This window comes from Haliotis cracherodii, unplaced genomic scaffold (genome assembly GCF_022045235.1).
Source record: "Haliotis cracherodii isolate W230 unplaced genomic scaffold, xgHalCrac1.p SCAF_4, whole genome shotgun sequence".
Classification (NCBI taxonomy): Eukaryota; Metazoa; Mollusca; class Gastropoda; order Lepetellida; family Haliotidae; genus Haliotis; species Haliotis cracherodii.
The window spans coordinates 2,200,726-2,226,178 of NW_027266297.1; the positions used below are offsets into that span (position 1 = coordinate 2,200,726).

Consider the following 25,453-nt stretch of genomic DNA (forward strand, 5'->3'; position numbering starts at 1 on the left):
TCAAACCTTACACCTCCGCCCACCTCCACCACCCCCATCTCGTTAGTCACCTTTACCGAGCTGCTGAAGACATATTCTCTACCTGGATATTCACGGGTCAGGAACTAGGGGACCAAAGTGCTGCTGGATCAATGACACACATGCAAGAACTCAACACATGTTAAGTAAAACGTGTTATCTCTGCCAAATAATTGCATGCAGAGCTTTTGAGGGTTTGCCGTTATCCAAGGCAGTTGTATATATTCACTAACCAACCCACATGTACTATAATATAGCCCTAGGCGCTGTGACCAAAATAAAGTGTAACCGCACACACAATTTCTATGTTGTGCTGATAGTGTCGCCATCCTCTGATATGCTATCAAGAAATTGCGGTTAATTAATAATGCAGGGAGAATTTATTACTTAAACATAATGCACACCTTCGTCTGTAATCATTACTTATCTGCTATTTTGTTTGAATGAAATAATAGCATATAGGTTATAGCCCCTTCCCCCACACCTGCCCCCACGCCATGTATAGAGTTACGCTTGATTTGTAGTTTCTCCAATAGGCATGTGGTATTCTGTAACGAGTAATGTAAAATAATATTTCCGTGTCCTAGCTAGTCATGATATATATGTAGCTAAATGATATAATTGTTTCAATCGGAAATGTCGATTTACCTCATCTGTATAGACCCAGGATTGCTATCAATTAAAATCCTCATAAATTCAAAAGATAAACACACAATGGAGTTACATTGCATGTATATACACCACACAGTTGATTTGCAGTGAGCCTAACGTTTAACACAGTTTGGCCGGGTATTTCACTTCCTCGTTGCTCAACATGGCGGGTGTCGGGGTACTCGGTGTGGTGGTGATAGTTGGATGGATACAGCTGACATTGGGTGAGTAGATCAAATTGATTTATCACGATGACAATATTTATGCATTCCTCAAATGTGTGTACATCACTTACAATTAGCAACTGTTTATATGTGTTCACTGAGGCTCATTCGTTAGCAAGTCCTGCACTATGTTGATATGTGAAATATGCGTCTAACGAAACTGATCTATATAGTGACAAAAGTCTACCATTTGACAAAATGCAATAACAACCGTGTTGAAATTCGGAATCTGACGTGTATCATATGCCAGCCCACGATACAGATGATATTGTGAAGAAGTTTTCTCAGTAACCCGCTGAATAGTCCTACCTGCCATGTTACATTAGGATAGGGCATGGCTGAAATTTTTAATTAAAATACACGTAGTATTCGATCCGTTCAAAATCAAATAGGTGTAAGCAGCTAAGCAAAGATGGTAAAAAAAACAATAACTAATATATTGTCCACTACGTTTACAACTCACTGTCGTTTCGAATGTTGGCTGCGCTCAAAGCCTTTGTTTATGTTGGAGTGAGACCAAAAGAGCAAGATGCACATGTATATAAGACACATTGTGACCGTTGTTATGAATGGTAGAAACTGACTTATTCTGTGACATTGCCAAACGGGAAACTTGACAGCGGTAAAGATGCATCCTTGCATTGTACAATTTTACACCTTTCAAAGATTTACGCATAACGTGTTTCGTTTTGAAGGGTCCGAGCCAATGTAAACAGATAAACTGCTCGAGTGTCACTGTGGTCTACTGTCATAGAAGTGGGCAATGTCGGTTTATGTATGTTAGATCACAACTTGGATATTTGCACCAACACATGAAGGATCAAAATACAGTTTACATTCCATTTGTCGACAAACATAAGCAATGAAATAGTTACAAAACATGCCATTTCGGTCTCTCTATTACCATATGGGTATGTCACTTAGGTGGCAAAAACAAATGCATTGTATCAGATATTAAAACCCGGATGTCCAGGAGGCCTGTCATCCACATCTGTGATACTGCCATGGCAGCCCTATAACTTGTCATAGGTACTAAGACTCCCCAAAGATCCAGATTAATATTCCTCTTCAGTAACCCATATTTGTCCCATTATCTCTACACAAGGGTCATATCATTTTTACTCCAGGGTCATATCATCTTTACTCCAGGGTCATATCATCTTTACTTCAGGGTCATATCATCTTTACTTCAGGGTCATATCATCTTTACTCCAGGGTCATATCATCTTTACTCCAGGGTCATATCATCCTTACTTCAGGGTCATATCATCTTTACTTCAGTGTCATATCACCTTTACTTCAGGGTCATATTACTTTACTCCAGGGTCATATCATCTTTACTCCAGGGTCATATCATCTTTACTCCAGGGTCATATCATCTTTACTTCAGGGTCATATCATCTTTACTCCAGGGTCATATCATCTTTACTTCAGGGTCATATCATCTTTACTTCAGGGTCATATCATCTTTACTCCAGGGTCATATCATTACTACCTCGGATGCCCCATCATCCCCACCCAATGATCCTGTCAATCATATGTGGCCTGTTTGAGTCTTTATGAATGTCACTAGGTGTAGCATTGGAAAAGTGTTTAAGACCGGATATGAAAGACTAGAGAGTTGGTTTGGGATTTCAGTATAGGAGGGAGAGAATTACACAACAAACGACAGCGATATAAGGTATTATGTGTGAATACATAAAGGAGGTACACTGTTGGGGTACTGCTAAGTATTGCTCACTCAGAATAGGATCAGTTAGTGTAATGTTTCACATTGTAAGACTTGCCTATTTACTTCCTGGTTGTTCAACAGGGGTGTCGGTTAGCTCTAGCTATTATTGTGATAGAAAATAGATTGGTATCAGCTGTTGATAATAGGATGTAATATCATGCATTTCTAAATACAGTATCTCAAGCTTATCACACATTTATGTGGTAGTAGAAATACTCTTTAAAAAAGTAGGTGAAACTCGGAAATACACGGAGCTTTATTTTGTGAAGCCTGGTTTCGGATCAATCGATTCTTGTCGTTGTCCTTGGTAGCCCTAAATGGGATTGAAAGTCAACGTTTTGGGGTTGTTGTACATGTTGTACTGTGTGCAAATCACAGACTGTGATACATTGAAATTTTTTGGAACTGCACGCCAATAGCGTGCACTTTGCAGGTGCATACATAAACAATGAATAAATAAATCTCCTGTACCCGGAGTTTCCTGCAATATTAGAGTGAGTGAGTGAGTGAGTGAGTGAGTGAGTGAGTGAGTGAGTGAGTGAGTGAGTCAGTCAGTCAGTCAGTCAGTGAGTGAGTCAGTGAGTCAGTGAGTCAGTCAGTCAGTCAGTCAGTCCGTCCGTCCGTCAGTCAGTCAGTCAGTCAGTCAGTCAGTCAGTCAGTGCATGGTTACACCAATGAGGATTTTTTTTTTTTTTAAAAACAAGGCTACTCCATGCAGCTACTCAGACATATTTCATTAAACAGTACCACTAAGAGACTTAAGCTTTTCTTCTAGAAGCTTTTTTTCTCGTTTATTGAGAATCTGTAAAGAAGAAAAATGCGTTGTATGAGGACTCTTTTCCCGGTTACGGGAAATATTCAAAGAACAATAAATTTAAAGATTTAACCCACAGCCCATGAAGTAAAATGTCCCGGGTCGGATATTTCACGTGGTTGCAGAAAATAGGCATGATGTTATAAGTTTGATTAAAACTAAGCTGTGAGAGAGGACAAGTGGCGCTTACATGTCGAGAGAGAAACATGTGCACAGTGCAGTAAACACGGCACGTCATAACCATACGACTGCTGCAATAGTCCAGGGTGAAATGTGTTACAAGTACGCGAGACTCGGGCTACTTACCACTGAAATGTATAGTAGTCTTCCATATCTTAGTCTATAATCAGGAAATATCCCCATAGACTCGTGGCATGTGTACATTACTGAAGGATATCGCATACATGTCCCCCATGAAACAAGTTTTGCAAGTGATTCATGTATAGGCGACCCCAGTCATACTCTGACATGAACAATGCAACCCCCGCCAGAGGCCCTTTGTATATACATGTATCAGGCGAAATAGATATGGTGTAATCAATAGTCCTCCCTGGTACGTCGTCATGGTTGACCGCACCTGATCGTAACCCATACAGCAGCTACCCTGCTACCACTGTCGTGTCACCCTCACTCAGTGGGTCACATGCATGCCTAGTAGCGTAATGTAGGGAGAAGACCTGTTAACACGCTACACAACTGTCCTACCTGTACATTTTACCCATAGATTGATCAAAACCAAAGCTGTGTGGCTCCTTCAGTTACATTCCTCAAAATGTATAAACACGCTCAATAGATGTGCAGTGAGCTTAACGTTTAACACAGTTTGTCGGATTCTACTTCACATTGCATTAATATTCGTTAAGCAAATAAATCACGCTTCTTCATGAAACCCGACGATACTCAAAAGGGAGGATGCCACGAGTAATTCTCTACGTTAAACCGCTTGTGACCTCTTGGCATATATTACCGTACATCAGTGAATGCCATGAACAGAGTAATAGTGTTCCTGGTGTATGGTATCAGGGTGGTGAGGTTTAATGGTTGAAAGGAGCGGTGCCCTACACAAAATGCTTGTGTTTGGTACCAAGTAAACATTTCATAATCAGTCGCTTCAGTAGATTCAACATAAACGCATGCTACATTTGAGAATGAGGCTTTATTTGACTGATACAGTGGTAGAACCCTGACCTTATTCATTAAATCATTCATTCGTAATACCCGCCAAAGGCAGAGTTTATTGTGCGATTCCGATTATATCGTGAGCATGTGGTCATGAATTAAAATCAAACTGTGATATCAGGTGGTCGCAAAAAGGTGAGCTATCCAGTGGAAGGGAATTGGCTATTTGATCGTTATTGAACAATATCAGATAATCGATATAACTGTAGCTTAAGTTTAATCCGACACTGTGAGCACATTTGGTGCCCATGAGGATGCCTACCTCCTCCGAAAATGTCCTCCCCCCTTCTTTTACATAGATGATATCAATGAGGAAGTTCAGCATTTCACACATTGTTTTCTCAGTTATCTTCAGATGGCCTTTTTGGGGTAGACATTTAACTGTCTCTATGGTCACCACGATTTGTTACAAAAGCCCCTGGATGAAAGATTGAGGTTTTCCCATAAGTTTGCCCTGTTGGATGGTGATGTCCAATTTGCAAAATGAAATGTTTTGTCAGAATTGAAACTGGTTCTTTTCTGAGATTGTCAACGGTCAAGCAAATCCTGGTTTTGAGAATACTTTGTGTGCCTTTAAATAACTTTTTTCCTTGTTTGTATTAAAGATTATGATAATTTTTTCAGACAGGGATTTGGTGGTACTTTTGCTGGACCTAGCAATATTATTTCTTTTTGTACGCATTTTATAGAGCTTTGGAATCCAGGACAAACGAAGAATGAACAAAGTTGATAGATTTCTTCCTACGTGAACATTCTACCTTAAAAGGTTGATTTTATATATGTCATTTATGCCAAGTTCTCTGGTTAAACAGGTGATGCTTACATGCATTGGCTATGTAATGTGTGGCCTTGTCACTGTACAGAACGCAGAGAGAACTGTACAAGACCATTGGATCAACAGTCCAATACAACACGTCAAAGTTGAGAAAAGAAATATGCCACTTTAGGTGAAGGATCTCGGCAAGTGTATTTTATGTGCATCAGTGATTAATACTGCAAAACTGTATCTGTGTCTGCAACATGTCGATTCAATATATTCTAGATTAGGAATACATTGATATTTCCACAACAACTATACTGTCAGTCATGCTATGCGCACTTGAGGGCGTATCAGTGTATTGCATTTAATAAGGAACTAAGTTGATTTTGTCCTTGTGCCGCACAAACATATCAATCACAGCTAACTAAGCTAATCTAAAGTTGAGATAGTGACGTTAATGGGTGCACTGATGTGCGAACACAAGCTAACTGTAAATAATTACAACAAAGGATTGTACTTGGATACGTAACTCATATACAATTTCCATCTTTTGTTATCTTATTAATGTTGTTGTCCTTACATGTACATATGTATGTGCTCTCTGACTCATGGTATTCATTCACCTGATGAAGGAGTAAGCATATGCACCGACGTCGTTGACATCCATATATTCTCTTCCTTATGGTCTCTTGCATTGACGTTATATATTTTATGATTAATGAAATGGTTTTGGTTTGCTTTCGTGTAACTCGAGTCGGACCGATTACCGTCGAGCCATCAGTCTGGCTTCATTACTTCTTTATGCACACAATCGATTTCTAACAGACTTACAATAACTCAATATTTACTGGAGCACCAACCACTGGATGTGCACGGATATGTTGAACGTCATCAGTTATATTGCCCAATGTGGTATCAATGGTAGGAGGCAACGTGTCCAGAAGCATCACATTTGCTGTTCAAAGCAGGCACGTATTGATCAGTGCTCTGTCATGATTTCGTCAAAGGTGAAAATGTATCAACACAAGGCTCATTTTTCTGATGTCCGTACATAAATGCCTAACTTATGAACACAGTGTACAAGCATTTTCTATATCTATCTTGTGAAATATAACTGATTTGAAAGAACTGCAGCTCCACGTCATTTTCTTTTATGTTCTGTTATGTTAACACTCATATCTGGCTTCTGAACCACAGTACAGTTATCCTGCAGTAACAATGAAGAGGTAATTTTCCTCTAATGAGCCAAGCACATATCATATATTTTATTCCAAGAAAGTTAAAAGCATTAGTATTCCTGAAGCGTGTCTCAACGTTTGTCTCGCAAGCATAAGAATTGTTCTTTATCAACAGATTACATCAAATGACAGTTACATCAGGATTATTTCCCATGTTTTGTTAAAGTTTTCAGAATTTCTGTCCTGAACCATTGCCGAATAGACAAGGAAAGTTAAAGTTTCTGATAAAAAATGGGCAGTCATTACATTATTGGCATTCGAAAATACGACCTGCATGGGGGATGAATGCAAACCTGCACAGCATTCTGCGGCACCAAACTCGTTGTCCCATCTTGACATACTGGCTATTTCAACAGTAACTTGTATAATACGGAAATGACTTTTTCTTTGTGTGAGGTCATTGGAGTATGAACCTTCATTGAGTGAAGGACAAAGTACCAATAAGGTCATATACCGAACAAAAGTTCCTGTTACATTGAAAAAGATTTAATGCAAAGTTATGGGGTTTTTTCAAATCTGAAACAATTTCGGTTTGCAACAGATAAAAGACTCTTGTAAGTGTTCAAATGGTTTAATTTGCCATACTGACTTCTGAAAATGCGTGATTTCAAAAAAATACATGAACATGCCAAAATGTCAATTTACAAATCAATAGCGTGTGTGGCCACCTCTGGTTGCAGTGTTAGCAACACATCTTCGTCTCATGGAATGGACCAGGCGTCGCGCAAAGTACTGTGGGATATGTGTCCATATCTGCTGGAGCATGTTTCGAAATTCATGGAGTGTCTGTGGAACACGTGGTTGACGTCGGAGGCGAGAATCCATCTCATCCCACATGTGCTCGATTGGTGAGCGATCAGAGGGGCTAGCCGGCCAGGGGTTGACATTGATGTTGTTTTGTTGGAGAATCCTGAACAATTCGAGCAATATGAGGCCGGGCGTTGTCATGTTGAAAGGTAATGCCTGAGCCATGACGACGTAAAATTGGAAGAACAACGTGGCCAATGATCTCGTCGCGGTAACGCTGTCCATTGAGATTTCCCTCTACAACTATCAAACTGTAATCCCACCCCATACCATGACGCTGCCGCCCACGAACCGATCTTCCTCCCTGACACAATGATTGACGTAACGTTCACCTCGACGTCGGTACACTCGAATCCGTGAATCGCTGTAGCTGAGGTGAAAACGAGACCTGTCAGTGAATAGAACTTGTCCCCACCGCATGGCCGTCCAGCGTAGACGCTGTCTGCACCACTGTAGACGTGCTTGACGGTGGTTTCCTGTCAAAATGGGACGTCTGGCGACAATCCCTGCACATCTGAGGCGGCGACGTACGGTTTGTGAAGGTATTCTTCGAAGGCCAGGGATGCTTCTTGCAGTCACTGTTGCTGGCTGGAATCGATTTCGTAGGTGTGTTGTTCGAATCCAGTTGTCTTGTCGATTATTGGTTACGCCTTGCCTGCCACTCCGAGGATGGTCTCTGACTGCATTCGTCTGTTGCCAAAGTTGCCATAAACACCAAATGGTGTTTCTGTGGACGTTGAATTGTCTTGCAACATCACGTTGACTCGATCCTGCTTTAAGCATACCAATGGCTCGCAGACGCTCATTTTCGGACAGGCGTGGCATTTCGTAATGTTGAATAATTGTATAATTTTGTTGTTTTTCTGAGTGGTTGTTGTCAGCACGATGCTAAACGATGCATACAGAATCCTGTTAATGCACATGTTCTTATATCCATTCTTGGGCAGTGAAATGCATGGATGGGGCTTGCATAAAAGTCAACTTATGAATGGCATGTATGCTTTTTTGTAGCAGTGCGTTTGGGTGACTTGATTCCATACATGTACTACAATATTGAAAACCAAACTTTACTTGTTTGAAAACCACACTAAAATATTGGTCTCACAGGAACTTTTGTTTTTGTGTATATAATATAGACATAGAAGGCTAAATTTACATGATTAGATGAAATAAACGTTATTTTGTTCATGACTATATCATATTCTCATTTTCAGGAATCTTTGTGGGTCGTACACCAGCATGAGTCGTATAGACGATGCTTCAGTTACTAGTTTGAATGTTATAATTATTAGCAGAACAATAATCGCACATCAGTACATGCACAGTTAATGGTCAACAAACTGTCAATACCAGTAAAACAATCTGGTGCTATGGCTCGTGACAGTTTGTAGTGCCATGTACATCCAACCTACGTTACGTCAAAAGGTTAACGCTGTTGTCTGAATGAGTACTCGCATACCCATTTGTCTCATGTCAAGGCTATAGATTGTGTGGCTAAATTGGGGAAATAGAACGTGCAGAACCCATACAACAGTTCACGATGTGGTCCCTCATAAATGCCGCCCCTTCTTGTCTGCAAATACGTGCACATGGATGTGGGTGTTTTAACAAAACGTAGGTTTCCCGCCCACGCCACTGTCACCAGGCGATCGCATATGCAGCAACGTATACGGACTTTTAAACGTTCATACTCTTTGTCATGCCAGGTGAATAACACGAACAATGTCCAGTGTATGCTGACAATAGTCATTCAGAGAAGGTCTTTCAACTCTCTGTCACATTGCTAGTCACGCGGAATAACTTTCCTGGTGCACAGACTCGCCGTCATGGAGAGGATCAGACTCGTTGTCGTGCTCTTTGTCTATGTGCTGCACTTTACATCAGATAGGTGGTTATCTTATAACTTAGAAGGAAAGTCCTTTGTATAAAGCGTATAATTAAAAATGGATTTCAATGAACTTACTGACATGTGATGAGCGATGCGGTTTCATTATTGCTTCACCTCCTGTAGAACATCTAATACATGCCTTTGTTTTATAAATGACATGATTATTATTTAGGTAGAAAACATGCTGCTACATCAGGACTTAAAGAGCTTAAGTTATACCCGTACAATAGACTCTAAATGTCTTTGTACTGGCTGTGAGATTGCCGATCGACCTTGTAAAAGTAAAGTATGTTTGGGCGTCATTTAACGTGTACACGTCTATACATGCCGCTTTAGCCCACAGTGAATATATGCCGTGTGTGTGTGTAGCAAAGACCCTTTCGGTTTTTGAACAACCTCGGATCTTATGCTGACAAACCGAACATCATGAGATGGAAGAATCTGGCATTAATTACCACGAGCATCGAAATAAGTGAGACCTAGGGCGGTGGGCAAAGTCTATGTTGTTGATGATGTCATTGCCGTGCTCCTGGTCCACATGCGGTAGAAGGCAACGCGAATACGTTCAATTTGTGTCAAAACAAGAAAAGTAATCGCGCTAGTGCGACCGTTTTGCACGTATATCTGATTATTACGCATCATCTCTGGTAAGTACAGAATGACGGACTTTCTGGTCAGTACACATAATACCTGGTCAGTACACACACAAACCCTTTCTGATCATTTAACATCTTATCTGATCAGTAAAAAAACACAACCTCCAGTCAGCACACAAGCACGTCCTCTCTAGTCAGTACACGATGATGCCATATCTAGTCATTACACATTACGCCCTCTCTGATCAGTACACGATTACGTCCTCTCTGGTAAGTAATAAAGGACGTCCTCTTTGGTCAAAATACACACGCGCCCTCTCTGGTCTGTAACAAAGGCACAATCACATTCTCTGTTGTCCGTATTCATGACGTCCGCTCTCATCAACACACAAACACGTCTTCTGAGGTCAGCACACAAAGATGTCATCTGTGGTCAGTAAACAAGCACCTCCTCTCTGGTCAACACACAAGGACAATATCTTAAGTCAGTAATGAAGGACGTCACCTTTGGTCAGTTAACAATCATACCCTTCCTGGTCAGTATACAAATTCGTCCTATCCAGTCAGTTCTCAACCACGTCCACTATGGTCAGTGCACAAGTACGTCCACTATCGTCAATAAACAAGCATATCCTCTTCAGTCAGCTATGCGGGACGTCCTCTCTGATCACGATGCAAGCACATTCTCTTTTTTTCCGTAATAATGACGTCATCACTAGTCAGTACACAAGTACGTCCTGTCTGTACACAGGGACGTCTCCATTGGTTAGCACACAAGCACGGTTACTTGTGGTGTCCCATTCATGAAAACATGTAATTCCCTTGTCACGTCACTGGATGAGGAGACCCTTTTACTTAACAAGAAATGACAAATATATTGCTCGTCCTGATATGGCTGTAATATTGCCAATGCGACGTAAAGCATAAACTCACTCACTCATTCCAAGATTCGCCAAATTCAAACATATCAATACCATATTGCTATCTATTACTTAAATCCATTATGTAAGTCCTTGTACATACATAGTACATCCCTAGCTGAAAGATAACGTGCGGGGTTCAAATTACAGTTAGGAAGTTGTATCAGAATTCGCCCTACTTTGAAAGCACGTGTCCATTATAGCATATTTAAGTTGGGAGGTCAAGTTCATTCTCATGGTCATACGTTCACTACCTATGTTCTGTTAAAAAAAGACACATTTTTTACTGGGTGTTGTTGAACTGGTAAGGCTTAACCTTCCCGTGTTAGTGTTAGTGTTAGTATGTGTTAGTGTTAGTGTGTCTGTGTGTTCGTGTCTGTGTGTGTGTGCGTGTGTCTACATTTACTAGCCCGGTCTTATATGTTCAGGCCACCGTTAAACATAGATACCTGATGAATTGTATGCCTGCAGTATGTGATGCAACACGATATACACGTACGTCTATATAAACATGAGGGCTGTGGTTAAACACACTATACACGTGGCCAACACATGCGCATATGATATAACATGGTATCTACAAAAGTATATAAAGCATATCATCAACACAGGTCCATATTGTATTGCACGTTAACATGTAACATTAGCTAAATGATAATAAAGATATAAAAAAAGGTCTATGATATACTCTGTGCCTATATGTACATGATGAAATGCAGTGTACACATGACATGATGCCCTGCACCAGTCCACATGCTTTGTCTGGTCAGTGTTCAACAGCTCCCACCAAGAAGTACTTCCATATTATTATCAACTGACATCTAATTCTCCTCTAACCTGCCGTGACTGGATGTGGGTCTCTTCTTGACGATATTGCTGAAATATTGCCGATGTGACTATAAACCTAAACTCACTCAATCACTCTTATGAACTGTCATCTGCAGTCAGTTTTACGCCACTTTTAGCAACATTCCAGCAATTCCAGAGCAGGGGATTGATGTGATTGCAACAGTAACTTGTGGGTCATCAGACACAAGTTGCCTCATGGATATATTCGACAACAAATAATGTACGGTAACACAGATGTGGATTTAATTTAATAAATCAATTCTTTTCTGGATACAAAAATAAGGCTTTCATTATTTTTTATCGGCGAGCGAGCAGCTTTTTTAACATATTTCATTAAACAGTACCTCAAAGAGACATCTTTAAATTTTCTTCAAGAAGCTTTTATCGCACTAAGTGAGAATCTGTACAGAAGTAAAATGCGTTGTGTGAAGATTCTTTCTCAGGTAACGGGAAATATTCAAAGTACAGGAAATACAAAGATTCAACCCACAGCCCTTGAAGTAAAATGTCCCGAGTCGGATAGTTCTGATATTTCACCTTGTCGCAGAAAAAAGGCATGAAGCTATTACATGTTATAAGTTTGATAAAAAACAGAGTAGAGAGGGAAAACAAGTGGCGCTACATATCGAGAAAGAAACATACTGTGCACAGTGCAGAAAACACGGCACGTCCTAACCATAACAGTGTTACAATTGTCCAGGGTGAATTGTGTGACAAATACGCCAGACGCCAGCAACTTACTACTAAAATGTAAATTAGTCATGCATATCTTAGTCTGTAATCACGAAATATACCAATAATCTCGTGGTACTTATATGTACGTCACTGAAGGTTAGCTATTGTACATTTTTCTAAACTGGTTAGCAATGTATGTGATGTAAGGATATCAAATACATGCCCAATAAAACAAGTTATGCTAGCGATTCATGTATAGACAACCCCGGTCAGACTCTGACATAAATAGTACAACACCGTTCCAGACACCCTTTATATATATTAGGCGAAATATATAAGTTGTAATGAATAGTAAATGTCCTCACTGATACGTCGTCATGGCTGACCGCACCTGATCATGACTGAGATGGCAGCTACCCTGCTACCACTGTCGTGATGTCAACCTCTCTGTGAGTGATATGCATTCCTAGTAATGTAATGTAGGGAGAAGAGATGTTGACACTCTACCTAACTGTCCTACATTGTATCCTCAGATTGATCAACACCGCAGATGTGTGACTCCTGGAGTTACATTCGTGAAAATGTATAAACACGCTCAATAGATGTGCAGTAAGCGTAATGGATTGCATATCACCAGTGTTTAATAAATCAAACTTATTCAGAAAGTTGTAATGTTGAATTAGACAATTACGTTTTCACTGACAGATTACATGGAGTAATGGCTGTCCCAGTGCATTGAGAAAGGATGTATATGATCGTATGATTACAGTGGACTCTCTAGATATTTAGTAAATGTCATGGGGTTTAATTTATCCTTGAATCAAGGATACATTACATGACATAATAAATGAGTGTCAGGCAGATTTTCGAAAATTAATGTTTAACAGATTGTAATATGTTTGTCTTCCGCTCCTTGTTTTCAGAATAACCAGACCCGTGAAGATTCCGGGGTAGAATAGGTCTTCAGCAACCCATGCTTGCCGTAAAAGGTGACTATGCTTGTCGTAAAAGGCGACTAACGGGATAGGGTGGTCAGGCTCGCTGACTTGGTTGATGCATGTCATCGATCCCGATTGCGTGGATCGATGCGCATGATTTTAATCACAGGATTGTCTGGTCCAGACTCAATTATTTACAGACCGCCGTCATATAGCTGGATTATTGCTGAGTACGGCGTTAAACAACAAACAAACCAATCAAGCAGAATAACACACCTGGAACATTGGTGTTTATAGATTTTCGTTAAGGAAGAAGCAAGCTTAGCTATATTTGGTATGAATTACTGACGAATACTGCACGTGTAAAACTGTTTCTAATTCTACAAGTAAAACAATTTCGGAAATAAATAACGTCAACAACAGAGAATTATGATAGGTCCATTATCCTCTGAAACAGTTTCCATTGGGTTTACGCCCCAAACCAGCCGGTATATAAACAATAGCAGATAGAGTAATGCTATTTGGTGAGGCTATTTTTTATTTTTCATAATGTTTTGTCTGTTTCGAAAAGCTGCACTCTGCAACATTCCAGCTCTATGATGACGGCCTGTAAATAATCGAGCCAGGACCACAAACCAGTTATTTATCGATATTGTGAACAACAATCCACGCCGTCGGGATACGATTAAATGTAATTAACCAAATCACCGAGCCTGACCTCTCAATCCATTCAGACTCCTCTTACGACCAGCATGGATTGATGGGCACTTTTTAAAACCTGGTGTCCCCTTGGATGTGTTTATAAATTAGATTGTTCAAGAAAGTATAAATTGTGGACTAAGAAAAGTTTTGTTACAGATGGAATAGATATCATCCTGCTCTGGTTTGCATACTACCGTAAACTACGTATATAACGAACACGCACATAAAGAACTGACCGATATAACGAACTTATCTTTAGTCCCGGCCATTTGTTGTATGTATGCTGTATATATGCTTACAACGAACCGAGGTTATTACGAACTGAAATTAGTGGTCCCTTTGAATTCGTTATAACCGTATTATGTAACATTCATGATGTTTGAAAGCAAAATATATACAAAAACTGTTAAGTGGTTAGGTTGGCTTGCACATATATTTCCTTCAAAAGACACCATTGTGTAGAAAATAATCACAATAATTCCCACTCGAAACCGTCAATGTGTAAATAGGAAATGTAGATTATGTAATGAATTTAATGAGACTGTCCAACACATTGTCAGTGGATGCCCAGCTTGGCACAAACACAGTATCTTAAACGACATGAACGAGTGGCTCAATCAATTTATTACCGTCCTTGCAATGCCTGTGGTTAAGACACAGAGGTCCATCCATGGTACAACCAAGAATATGTAGAGGGCGTCATGGAAAATAAATTCAAAATCCTTTGGTATGGGCCCGTATACAGCCTCAGACGTATCCAGGCCAACGCACGTGATGTTGTCCTTTTTTTATAAATCCAATGAAATCATTTATGTCACTGAATTTTCTGTCACGTTTTACTCTAAAATGATTGACAAGATTCATTAACAAACCTGGCAAATATGCAGACCTTGCTTTCGAAATGTCACGCTTCCATCCCAAGTACCAAGTTGTTGGACTCCACATTGTTCTCGGTGCCTTAGGTTTGTAGCCTCCCAATCTGCTGGCTGACATGGGGAGAGTACCCGGGTTTGCTACCAGAAATGGAGCCCTTCTGACAATCTGGGTAATGCAGAAGGCTGCAGGGGACAAGGACCCTGAGCTTATGATGAGTCTAACAAGCTTGGCTGTGTAAGGATCACCCAATCCCTCTTTGCTTCATTGTTTATTTTAATCTTTACATAATAATGATATTATTAATAATACTGATAATAATGGTAACAGGCTATTTATACTGATAGAATCTTTCTCAGGTCCCTGGTGAGTATACAACCCGAGCTGCCTGTGTACCGGGTACCTATTTACTACTGGGTCATCACAGGCAAATTTCAAACAAAGACATTTCCTCAAGGAGTGAGTGAGTGAGTGAGTTGGGTTTAATGCCGCTTTGAACATTATTCCAGTTATATCACGGCGTGTCAGCTTTATGTAGGAGGAAAGCCCGAAGTGATGCAGGTCTAAGACGTTTACCACGCTGGCGTGCCCAAGGGACGCAACTCTGCCCAGCGAATCGCGGCGCCTTAGACGACTGGGCCACCCGTGCCCCTCTCGGGTGCCAAGTTGCCGAATGGTGGACTCTCCGCGACCAACGTTGCTTGACGTCACCAAATTTGTGTTTCCAGTACTTCTGTACTAGGCTTAGTAGGTAGACAGTTCTTATGTGTTCATTTGTTTTTTCGACGTATAAATCGTTGGGGTGGACTTTTGTACATGCACGGACACATGCTGTTGTTATTTGGTGAAAACGAACGCATGGGTTTCTCTACGACCCAACAGCATATAACAAGGGTAGAGTGTAAAGTGCAGAGGAGAGAATTTTGCTAATCCCCTATTTGTTACAATTTTATTATTAAATGGATTGACCCAAACAAAGAACCAAGCTAAATGACCAAATTCATTCCATATTTTAATCATTAAGCAGCACATTGACAGGAGTCATTGTTTCTGAATAAGCACTCCCTTATCCACATACTAAACTAGTGTCCAAAAGAAACGATACCACCTGTTTGCAACGACATAAAAGAAAAACTAAACAAGGCAGAAGTTTAGGATTGGTGTTATGCTTTTGACAAATCCTTTCACAACATCTGTACAAAAATTTCATTTCAATAAAATCTGTAAAACCAATATGACAAGCCTTTAAAAGATGGGTGGGGTCGAAAAATGAACATTTCGTTAGAGCACTGATCACAGAAACAACGGGAAATGTCACACCACACGTCTCAAAGTCAAGTCAGTAGCGGGTATGTCCACCGTGAGCATCAATACATGCCAGAACACGCCTACGGACTGATGACGTCAAACGTCTGATGACGTTGGGAGTGATGCGTTGCCATTCCTCGAGGAGACATCGTTCCTAGTCCTGGACGTTGACTGGAGGCACACGGCGACGTCGGATTTGCCGATCGAGGTGGTCCCATAAGTGCTCGATGGGATTCATGTCCGGTGAACATGCGGGCCATGGCAAAACCTGTACGTTGGCGTTGGCAAGGAAGTTCTGTGTCAATCTTGCTGTGTGTGGCCTTGCATTGTCATGTTGGAAAAGGAGTCCACGAGGCTGTTGCTGAATAAAGGGCACCACAACAGGCCGTATGATGCCATCAAGATAACGCTGTGCATTCAGGTTTCCACGAATTACGACAAGCATCGTTTTGGCGTCACCACATATGCCACCCCAAACCATTAACCCTCCACCTCCAAAGGCCGGACCTGTTGGATACAGTTAGGCGCCAAACGTTCACCAAATCGTCGGTATACAAGCTGCCGTCCATCGTTTCCGAAGATGAGGAATCTGCTCTCATCAGAGAACATAACACGTGCCTAGTGCCGCCGTTGCCAACGTCGAACTCGCCTGGCCCAGATCAGTCTGTTGTTCCGGTGTCGAGGCGTCAGGAGCGGTCTGCGGTAGGGATGACGTGGCCGGATACCATACTGCCATAGTCTCCTGTAGACGGTCTGTCGACTGATCCTGTGTCCCAGTGCTGTAGCCGCCGTGGACGTCGCTGTTACGGTGCGTTTCCTCAGGTGTAATACCCAGATGTAACGATCTTCACGGGGCGTGGTTACTCGTGGTCTTCCATTCCTGGGCCTGTCTGACGTCTGACCTGTCTGACGTAACCGCTGCATCAACCTGGTGATAGTGATGCGTGCGCAGCCCAACCTTCTGGCGACGTCGACGTGTGACGCTCCTTGTTGGACCATTCCAACGTCTCTCTCTATCTCGATGGCTGTCAAACGTGGCATATCTTGTGTTCTTTTTGTTGCTGTGATATCAACGTGTCTAATCAGCCGTTTTCTACAGTTTTTATGCACGTGGAGAACATGCTAGAGAGGGAAATGTCACTTTCACGAAATTTACGTTTTTTCCCGGAAGTGATGACGTGTTCCCAGTATTTTTTATCGACTATGCTGTGTTTGGGATGTGCAATACGAATTGGCATGTTTTCATACTAGACAATTCATTTAGTAAAAAACAATTTTGAAAATAAGTTGGTATCGTTTCTTTTGGACACTAGTTTCTAAAAGTTATAATGTCCAACTTGATATAGTATCAAGAAGTGCATGGTACAACGATCAAATGTACATCACAGGTAATAAATTTTTGCTTCCTCAGGGAATGATGACATACTGAAAGAACAAGGTGAACATTTATCGTTTATGGAAAATATGTAGAATGAAGCTTAACATTTAGCAATACGATGGCTTGTTGAGACGTGTGAAAAGTTATTGTTAATAAAATCATATGACACTTCACACCGTGTTTGCAGAGATGATTTCATGTTTCAAGTCCGTTTTTAGGGCTTAGTTGTAAATGTTACTAATGGAAACTGGAAACAGGTATATTTATAACACATACATGGGCGAATACAAACGAGCAACAGCTGTCATTACCAGCATCACCTGCTGTTATCATCTTTCCTTTGCTGATTTACCATTTTTCTTATTGATCAGGTACTGAAATAAACGTTGCTCGGAACAAACCCGCATGGATGAGCAGAGCCTTTTGGTCGAGTCCTCCCGCCAGTGCAGCTGTCGATGGAGTAACACTTGCACACGAATTCAAATACTCAGTCGTCACCAACACGAATGAAACAAGCGCCTGGTGGAAGGTGGATCTACAAACACAAGTACAGTCAGCAAGGGTTACCCTGTACTTCAGTACATACTGTACGTATAGATTCATTTACGTATTTGATATTAATTTAGTAAACACATTAATGCTTGGTTCCTGGAACGCCATGAATGTAACTATCATTATATAAGAAATCTGACCACAACGGAATCGCAGTCTTTTTCTGGATATGTGTATAGAAATTCAAAATTATGTCAATCACTATGCCAAGGCTTATGGAATGGGGGATTATTTCGATTTTAATGACCAGTAATATACCATCAGCTCAAGCTTATGTTTACGTTTTTGTGACAGAAAAGTGTGTAAGGGAACACTGTAAGGATGATGTGGATAATAGTAAAGAACGAGGGAAGAATAAGTATGGCTAGTGGCGACAAAACTGTGAGTTCGCTTTTGAATCAGTACTGAAAAAATGTAGCCGGTAAAAGTGGCTTGTGTGAATGTTCCAGGACACTTTCAAGTAACCAAAATATTCGACACAAAACCATTTCACCCCTTTTACTCGACGTTTTTGTGTGAAGAATATTAGGAGCCGCTATGTAATCTATAATAGCCACTAAACGGATACCGAACCCTAATGATCGTGAAGGGGTGATTGATCGTAAAGGGGATCCAAGGGCTAAGGATAAAGTTTGGGGTAACCTACCCTTACACTAGCGACATTTGGATGTGTTCAGCGCCAATATAATAGCCCTAATAAACTGCATTCTTGTAATAATAATGAAAATCAATGAACCGAAAAAATAATATATGTATATGCCCATTTATAACCATTTTATCCACTTCAATTACGATACATACAACATAATAAATATATAAAAATAAAAATGCTTTCGTAAACTTGGGCTTACGTTAAAATGAGCCGCCGGAGGCTACATTTAGTAAACAAATATTCCAAACTCTCAAAACCGCTGGTCGTATTTAATGACATTGGGTGTAGAGATGATAGATCACTGGGAGGAGTTTATGCACACTCGATGACCCCTGAAGTCACATAGCAATGTTTCACCTGTCTGACTGGCAACAAAATACAACAAATTACGTCATAGGGTATTGTCACGTGAATGAAAAGTTTATGGTGCTGTATTATAAAGGTAGGCCCAGAAACCACGTGTAAATTCTATGATGCGCACTTAAAATCTCCACTTATTTTTTATAGATGTTTACTGAAGCTTAATGATTGCTTTGACGTTTCTTTCAGTATTAATGCTACGCTGGGATGATTCAGATTTATACAAAGTTATAGTCAATCACACGGTAGTATAAGTGCCAAAGTACATGTTTGTTTTCCTTATTGCATAAGGAGTAATTCCTTTGGTTTGTTTTGTTGTAGCCTTTTGTCAAATACATACATGCACACAGAAGTGCGCAGAAACCTAGGATCTCAATTTGTCCAAAATGTCACAAGACTGTGCTTTAGTGTTGGATCAGTAAACTGATGACGGCTTGAACCTAAATCACGTTTGGGGAAGACAGTACAGCTTCATTAATGAGTATGTCCTACAGTAAGTAAAGTATACATTCATACTTGTTTCAGACAAGAAAAAACGTAATGGCGTGCAGCTCTACACATCTACGACAAATTCCATTGACCCCAAAGAAGGAAATCTATGTCACAATGTAACAGGACGTGCTGACGGTACAGACATCCCTGATGTGCTGAATGACACCTGTCCCGGGACCTGGCGCTACCTGACTGTCTACACAGAGACTGACAATGATGGATATGGTGCTCTATTAGAATTTGTTGAAGTACAGGTGTGGGGTAAGTATCCTGTTGGGCGTAAACTAGTATATAAAAAAATACCTAGTGATAATATTGTGTCATTTTACATTAAAATACGACTTTATATATATTATGAACTGATATTACGTAGACTACTTTTCTGTTTTTTTCTTCGTCAATGAGTATATTTTTGTTGTCCATATGTGTGAACTAGTTCGGAAGGATTCACCAACCACATTACACACGTCGTTTTGGAGAACTGTGTTCAATTACCTTATGTCCAAAAGAACCCAAGATATCGCGTCGGACTACTGTGTTTCTTCGGGTCATTTGATATGAAGATGAATTTTCAGCGAACTTATGTTTGTAATCTATTTTATTGATTTTCTTAAAAACGTCATGCAATTTCGCTTGCAACTCACCGTTATTTACAACGCGGGAGCCTCGACAGTGACTGGTCAAATTATGCCATACTTAAAATATTACTGACAATAGGTTATTGGTATTTTGAATGTATATAGTTGAGCTGCAACTACAATGACATGATACTGGGACATATTATTCCTTATAAAATAACAGTTTCAGAGAGAATTCTTAGGATCATTGCATCAAAATTCTTTAAACTTTTTTGTTAGGTATTTTCTAAGCGAATCGCCGGTAGTTCGGGAAAAAAAACGCGTTTAGAGCTTTTTGCATTGCTATATCACGTTTGGTTTACAAGAAAATCTCCATTTAAAACAGTATGTAACGGATTAGGAAAGACAATATAAATTGCAAGTCATCATGTATAGTTAATTCAAATTGTCTTTGACCAAATTTATCACCTGAAGGGATACATGCATATTGTTCTGCACATAATACTTGAACATTTGTACTTGTGTACTCATGGTGTCTGTAAAGATATGTTTATTTATTCGATACTACCTAAGACTCTATATATTGCATTTGCATGGGCAACCAATGTGTACCGGTGTGGTAGTATACTGATCCAAGCCTAGTTGTGGTAAACCAATACATGTAGTTTGTTATTAGAGCATGTACCACACTTTATACATGTGACCTTTTTCACATGTTGACCTACCGCCGTGTTGCATAATGTTACAAACTTCAGGGATGAGTAAATAAAACACTTTTGAATCAAATATTGCACACAATGTCCATAATGATTACAGTTGGTCCTGTGTATCACGTTAAAGAAACAATCATTATTACACGTACACTTTACTTAATGGTGATATTAAGAGATGACTGGTAGATAGTCCAGCATGCCACTCTGAATATTATCAAGATAACTACAACCAATTATGCAATAACCATCACTGCAGGAAGAGATCCAGGTAACTATGTAGATAACAATATGACGTTCCTATTTACTAGCATGCTCTTCTGGGTATTATGGATCAAACTGTGACCAATCCTGTGCTGCACGTCATTGCAAGTCGGACTCCAGCTGTGACAACATAAGAGGACTGTGTGTCGGTGGATGTGCGGCTGGATATCAGGAAACAGACTGTACTCAAGGTCGTGTTTATTCAAATCAGATTTAATTGATTTAATAAATGCTTTGTGTTTATAGATGATTCATCACCATGTATATGTCTGAATGCGTATAAAACAAACTAAAATTATCGTCAAGATATTTTGTACATTATGTCACTTTCTTACTCAGATATGAAGATTAAAGAATTTATATAGCAATATTCCATCTATATGACGGTGCTCAGTAAATCATACCAGACAATCCAGTGATTGACACCAAGAGAACCGATATACGCAATGGGGATGTGATGACATGCATCATTAGCGAGTCTGACCACCCGGTCCTGTTAGTCATAACACATTATACATAATATTTGTCTCAGCTCCTACGGATTATTTTTGAAAATGTATATTAATTGCCCATAATTTCGAATATTTCGTTTCCTGAAATCATCGTGTTTCATAGCTCATTCGGCCAAATATCAAAAGCCACGTTTTGATACACAACGTGAAGCAACGCTTCATTAATTCGTCATAGCATTATCACATCACGAGTTTAAATTCGGATGAAATACAGACTGCTGACTGAAAGTATATATATATATATACAATTCATACAAGCATCCGTATTGCTTGGAAGCAACAAGTCTTTGGTTCGTTAGGCTGACGACACTGAGTCATATCAAGGACTTTTGATTTAAATTACAAGACTTATTCCGTTTTGTTGTCTTCTCATGGAGTTATCTCATATCGATAGTTAGTGAATATATAAACGTTTGTGTTTGCAAAAAGAAGAAAAGTTTGTATTAATGTTTGGCCTCTCTTATGTCAATCCAAGCTTACGAAATAGCTCTGTTATCATAAATAATGTGAATTCGGAAAACACTAAAATATATATATACCTTTGTAACGATAAAGAACGAAGCGAATTTAGCGAAGTAAACACATTGCTCATCATCTCTTTCAGTCTGTGATCCTGGGAGATATGGAGAAGGGTGTAGCAAGTACTGCAGGAACCGTCGCTGTAAGACACAATCTGATACATGTGATCACATGACTGGCATGTGTCCTGATGGGTGTGCAAGTGGTTTCATCGGAACTGACTGTTTCGATAGTAGGCATATTGATTCATGTGTTTCTTAACATATTTCCTGAATGTTTTGTATTGGTAACAGTTTATGTTGGTGATTTAAGCATTTCACTTCAGAGTTCATTGAACTCAATCTAGTGATATAAACTGAGGATGCCTTAAAGTTTTCTAATCAGTTTTCGGAAATGTTAAAATTATCACAAAAGAAAAAAAGTTCAAACGTTGAATTTGGAAAATATAATCATTTGACGAGATAGAAGTGCTGCTATATACAATAATCAAATGGCAACATCGCAGTTCATAAACATAGGGGAATTTACAAAACAACACTCATGAAGAAGCGTGAATAAACACGATAATATCTGTCGCTTAATTAATATCAATAATTCAGTAGCACGTATGTCCTCAATTTCCAAATTATGCATGCTGCACACGACGTCGGACAAGGATCGTTAGGCGTTTCATGACGCAATTAGTAATTGCCCCCCATTCCTTTCTCTGTGCCTGTACAATCTGCCCGCTTTTTATTGGGAGATTGACATGCCGCCGGGTTATCTAGCCACGTCAGCAGACCCAGAAAGAACGCTCGTTGCTATTTCCCACGTTGCCAAAGTTGAACTCTACGTGCCAGACGCAAACGCTGAAGTCGATGTTGCCTCGTGATCGTGTCCCTATGACGTTCAGCAATGCTTATGACAGTGTCAGTCCCTGGATTGTCTGGTCCAGACTTGATTATTTACAAACCGCTGTCGTACGGCTGTAATTTGGCTGAGTGGGGCGTTGAACAACCACGAAACAACCTGTACGCCAAAGAGCAGTCACATCAAGATAATTTTATATTGAGGAACATGTGACCTAGGTGTAAGGAGAGGAGACAGCAGTCTTCCATGGTTGTGACGGAGTCTTCCAGATCATGGCCTGCCTGAAGTCCTTCCAGTCACTCTGTCACGCCGCATGAATCTTGTGATCGTCGAAGTTACAGAACATCACCGTACCTGTATGACACTCCCTACTTTTAGTTTGGTCAACACAAGAATTAGATGTACGATTAATTTGACATGGAACATATATTTTGGTGTTCCTTTCAGTTCAACAATTGACTTGTCTTTGCATGTGTTTGTGACGTGTGCCAGCACTGGGACATGATACGCTTATATTTTCGTAATAAGTAATACCCAATTAAATATGATCAAAACGACACTCAGGAATTAACTGACTTTGGAAGTCATCATGCACAATGTGTAAATAGTCTCTCAAACGAACTTGTAAGTCACACCCTGAGGAGACAAAAACTGGTTAAGTATGTAGTTTGAATGTGGGTTCAAATGACACTTTAGTACTGCAGGTATCCACGCAACCCTGAATATGGTCCACGTAAACATTAATATATCCCAAGGATAAAGTTAATTCTGAAAAAGCATGTCCAGGGGTGGTAAGATGTCTTCTCAGACCATCATTGACTTTGGACCTTCCCACGGGACGGGTGCTGCTGGTAGACAAGAATGTGTTACATTGTTCCCGGCACACCTGACGTCATCACTTTAACTTCTCTTCGTGAGGAATCCTGGCTAGTAAAGGTCCCCAGCATCCTAAGCTGGTAGTAAGAGTCAACACAATGACTTAGTTGGTTGCTTTTCATCGCACCCGACTGAGTAAGACGTTGTTCATTCTGTCAATCACTGGATTTTCTGGTCAAGGCAGCCGTCATAAGGTTGGAGTTGTGCTGGACGTGGTGTTAAACAAGAAACTACAAAACTACAAAACACTACAAAACATTATGTTTCTTCACAAGTGAAGAGTCTTGCTGTTTGGAACGGAATAATAAAAATTGTAGACTAATTATATTGATTTTGTCAATGAGCGCTGTGATGTTACTCGGATAATGGACAGGGGGTATGTAATACTAGCCTAGATCACAGTTGATTGATATTATAGTTCAGCATCCAGTGGGGCAAAATCAAAGCCCTTTCAAGTAACCTCAAAGACTTCAAAATCAAGGAGCCATCAATATCAACCGTGTTACTCCAGCTTCATAACGGTGTCAGAATTTACATCGAAACGTCGCTATATGCACGTACTGTTTATAGAAGTTAACAATTCATGTTGTGAACGCAACTTCGCAACCTCGTCAAATTCTTGTTTTGGTATTTACTGTGATATAATGCATTGCAGCCGTTTCACCATATGTATATTGGTTATCAGTTTGTTCATTTTCATAAGAGTCCATTGTTGTGTGTTGATACATGTATCTCATAAAGATCTGGGTAGAATAGATCTTCAGCAACCCATGCTTTACGTTAAAGGTGTCTTTGCTTGTCTCAAGAGGCGACTAACGGGATCGGGTGGTCAGGCTCGCTGACATGGTTGATGAATGTCATCGTATCCAAATTGCTTGGATCGATGTTCATGAAGTCAGTCATGTAGCTGGAATATTGCTGAGAGCGGCGTGTAACAAAAAACACACAAACAAACAAAACCATATCTTACTATTGCGTTGAAAAGAATCTTCCGTTGTCAATAGGAACAAAATTCAAGTAACCATTAACCATAGAAAAAAAAATAGAACATGCACATCGGATCTTCAGTGTGCAAGGTGACACAGGCTTTATTTTACTACAAATCTGAAAACTATGGTATCGGTATATTATGAAAAACAAATAGTTTTGGCGAGAAAAATATTCTTGTCGCGGTCTAGTCGTGGTCCCAACAAGGCAAACAGTAATCCCCAAAACATTCATTCTACCCCTTTTTAACAGACCCTTTTCCTGATCTCATTTGAATTTTCTTTCAATTTTGTGTGATATATTGTTCAGTATTACAATGTGTACTGTCTTAGATTGAAATGCAGTCAAAGATGTGATTTTACTGATTCTTTTCGTTTTGACTGTTAGTTGTAATGCAGATCTCACCATTAAGGACTGTTGCAATGAATATTATTATAATTCTCAAATACTAAAACAAAGTTCGTTGGTGCAGTGCTAACAAACTGCCCTCCAGGAAGGTATGGACCAGGATGTACTCAGTTCTGTAATTCCCGCAACTGTGAAACGCCATCA

The 25,453-nt window shown here is 40.0% G+C and overlaps 2 protein-coding genes across 2 annotated transcripts in view; one reads left to right on the forward strand and one right to left on the reverse strand.

Moving 5' to 3' along the window:
• Window positions 1–25,453, reverse strand: part of LOC139478830 (receptor-type tyrosine-protein phosphatase kappa-like) — a 201,296-nt gene that overhangs the window by 156,196 nt on the left and 19,647 nt on the right. The window lies entirely within an intron of this gene.
• LOC139478259 (tyrosine-protein kinase receptor Tie-1-like) lies at window positions 790–25,453 on the forward strand (the record flags this gene model as incomplete). The annotated part of the gene is made up of 6 exons (XM_071260673.1): window positions 790–893; window positions 17,922–18,137; window positions 19,640–19,867; window positions 21,206–21,349; window positions 22,275–22,421; window positions 25,374–25,453. Coding segments are annotated over exons 1-6 (876 nt in total), but the record flags the coding sequence as incomplete, so codon positions are not given.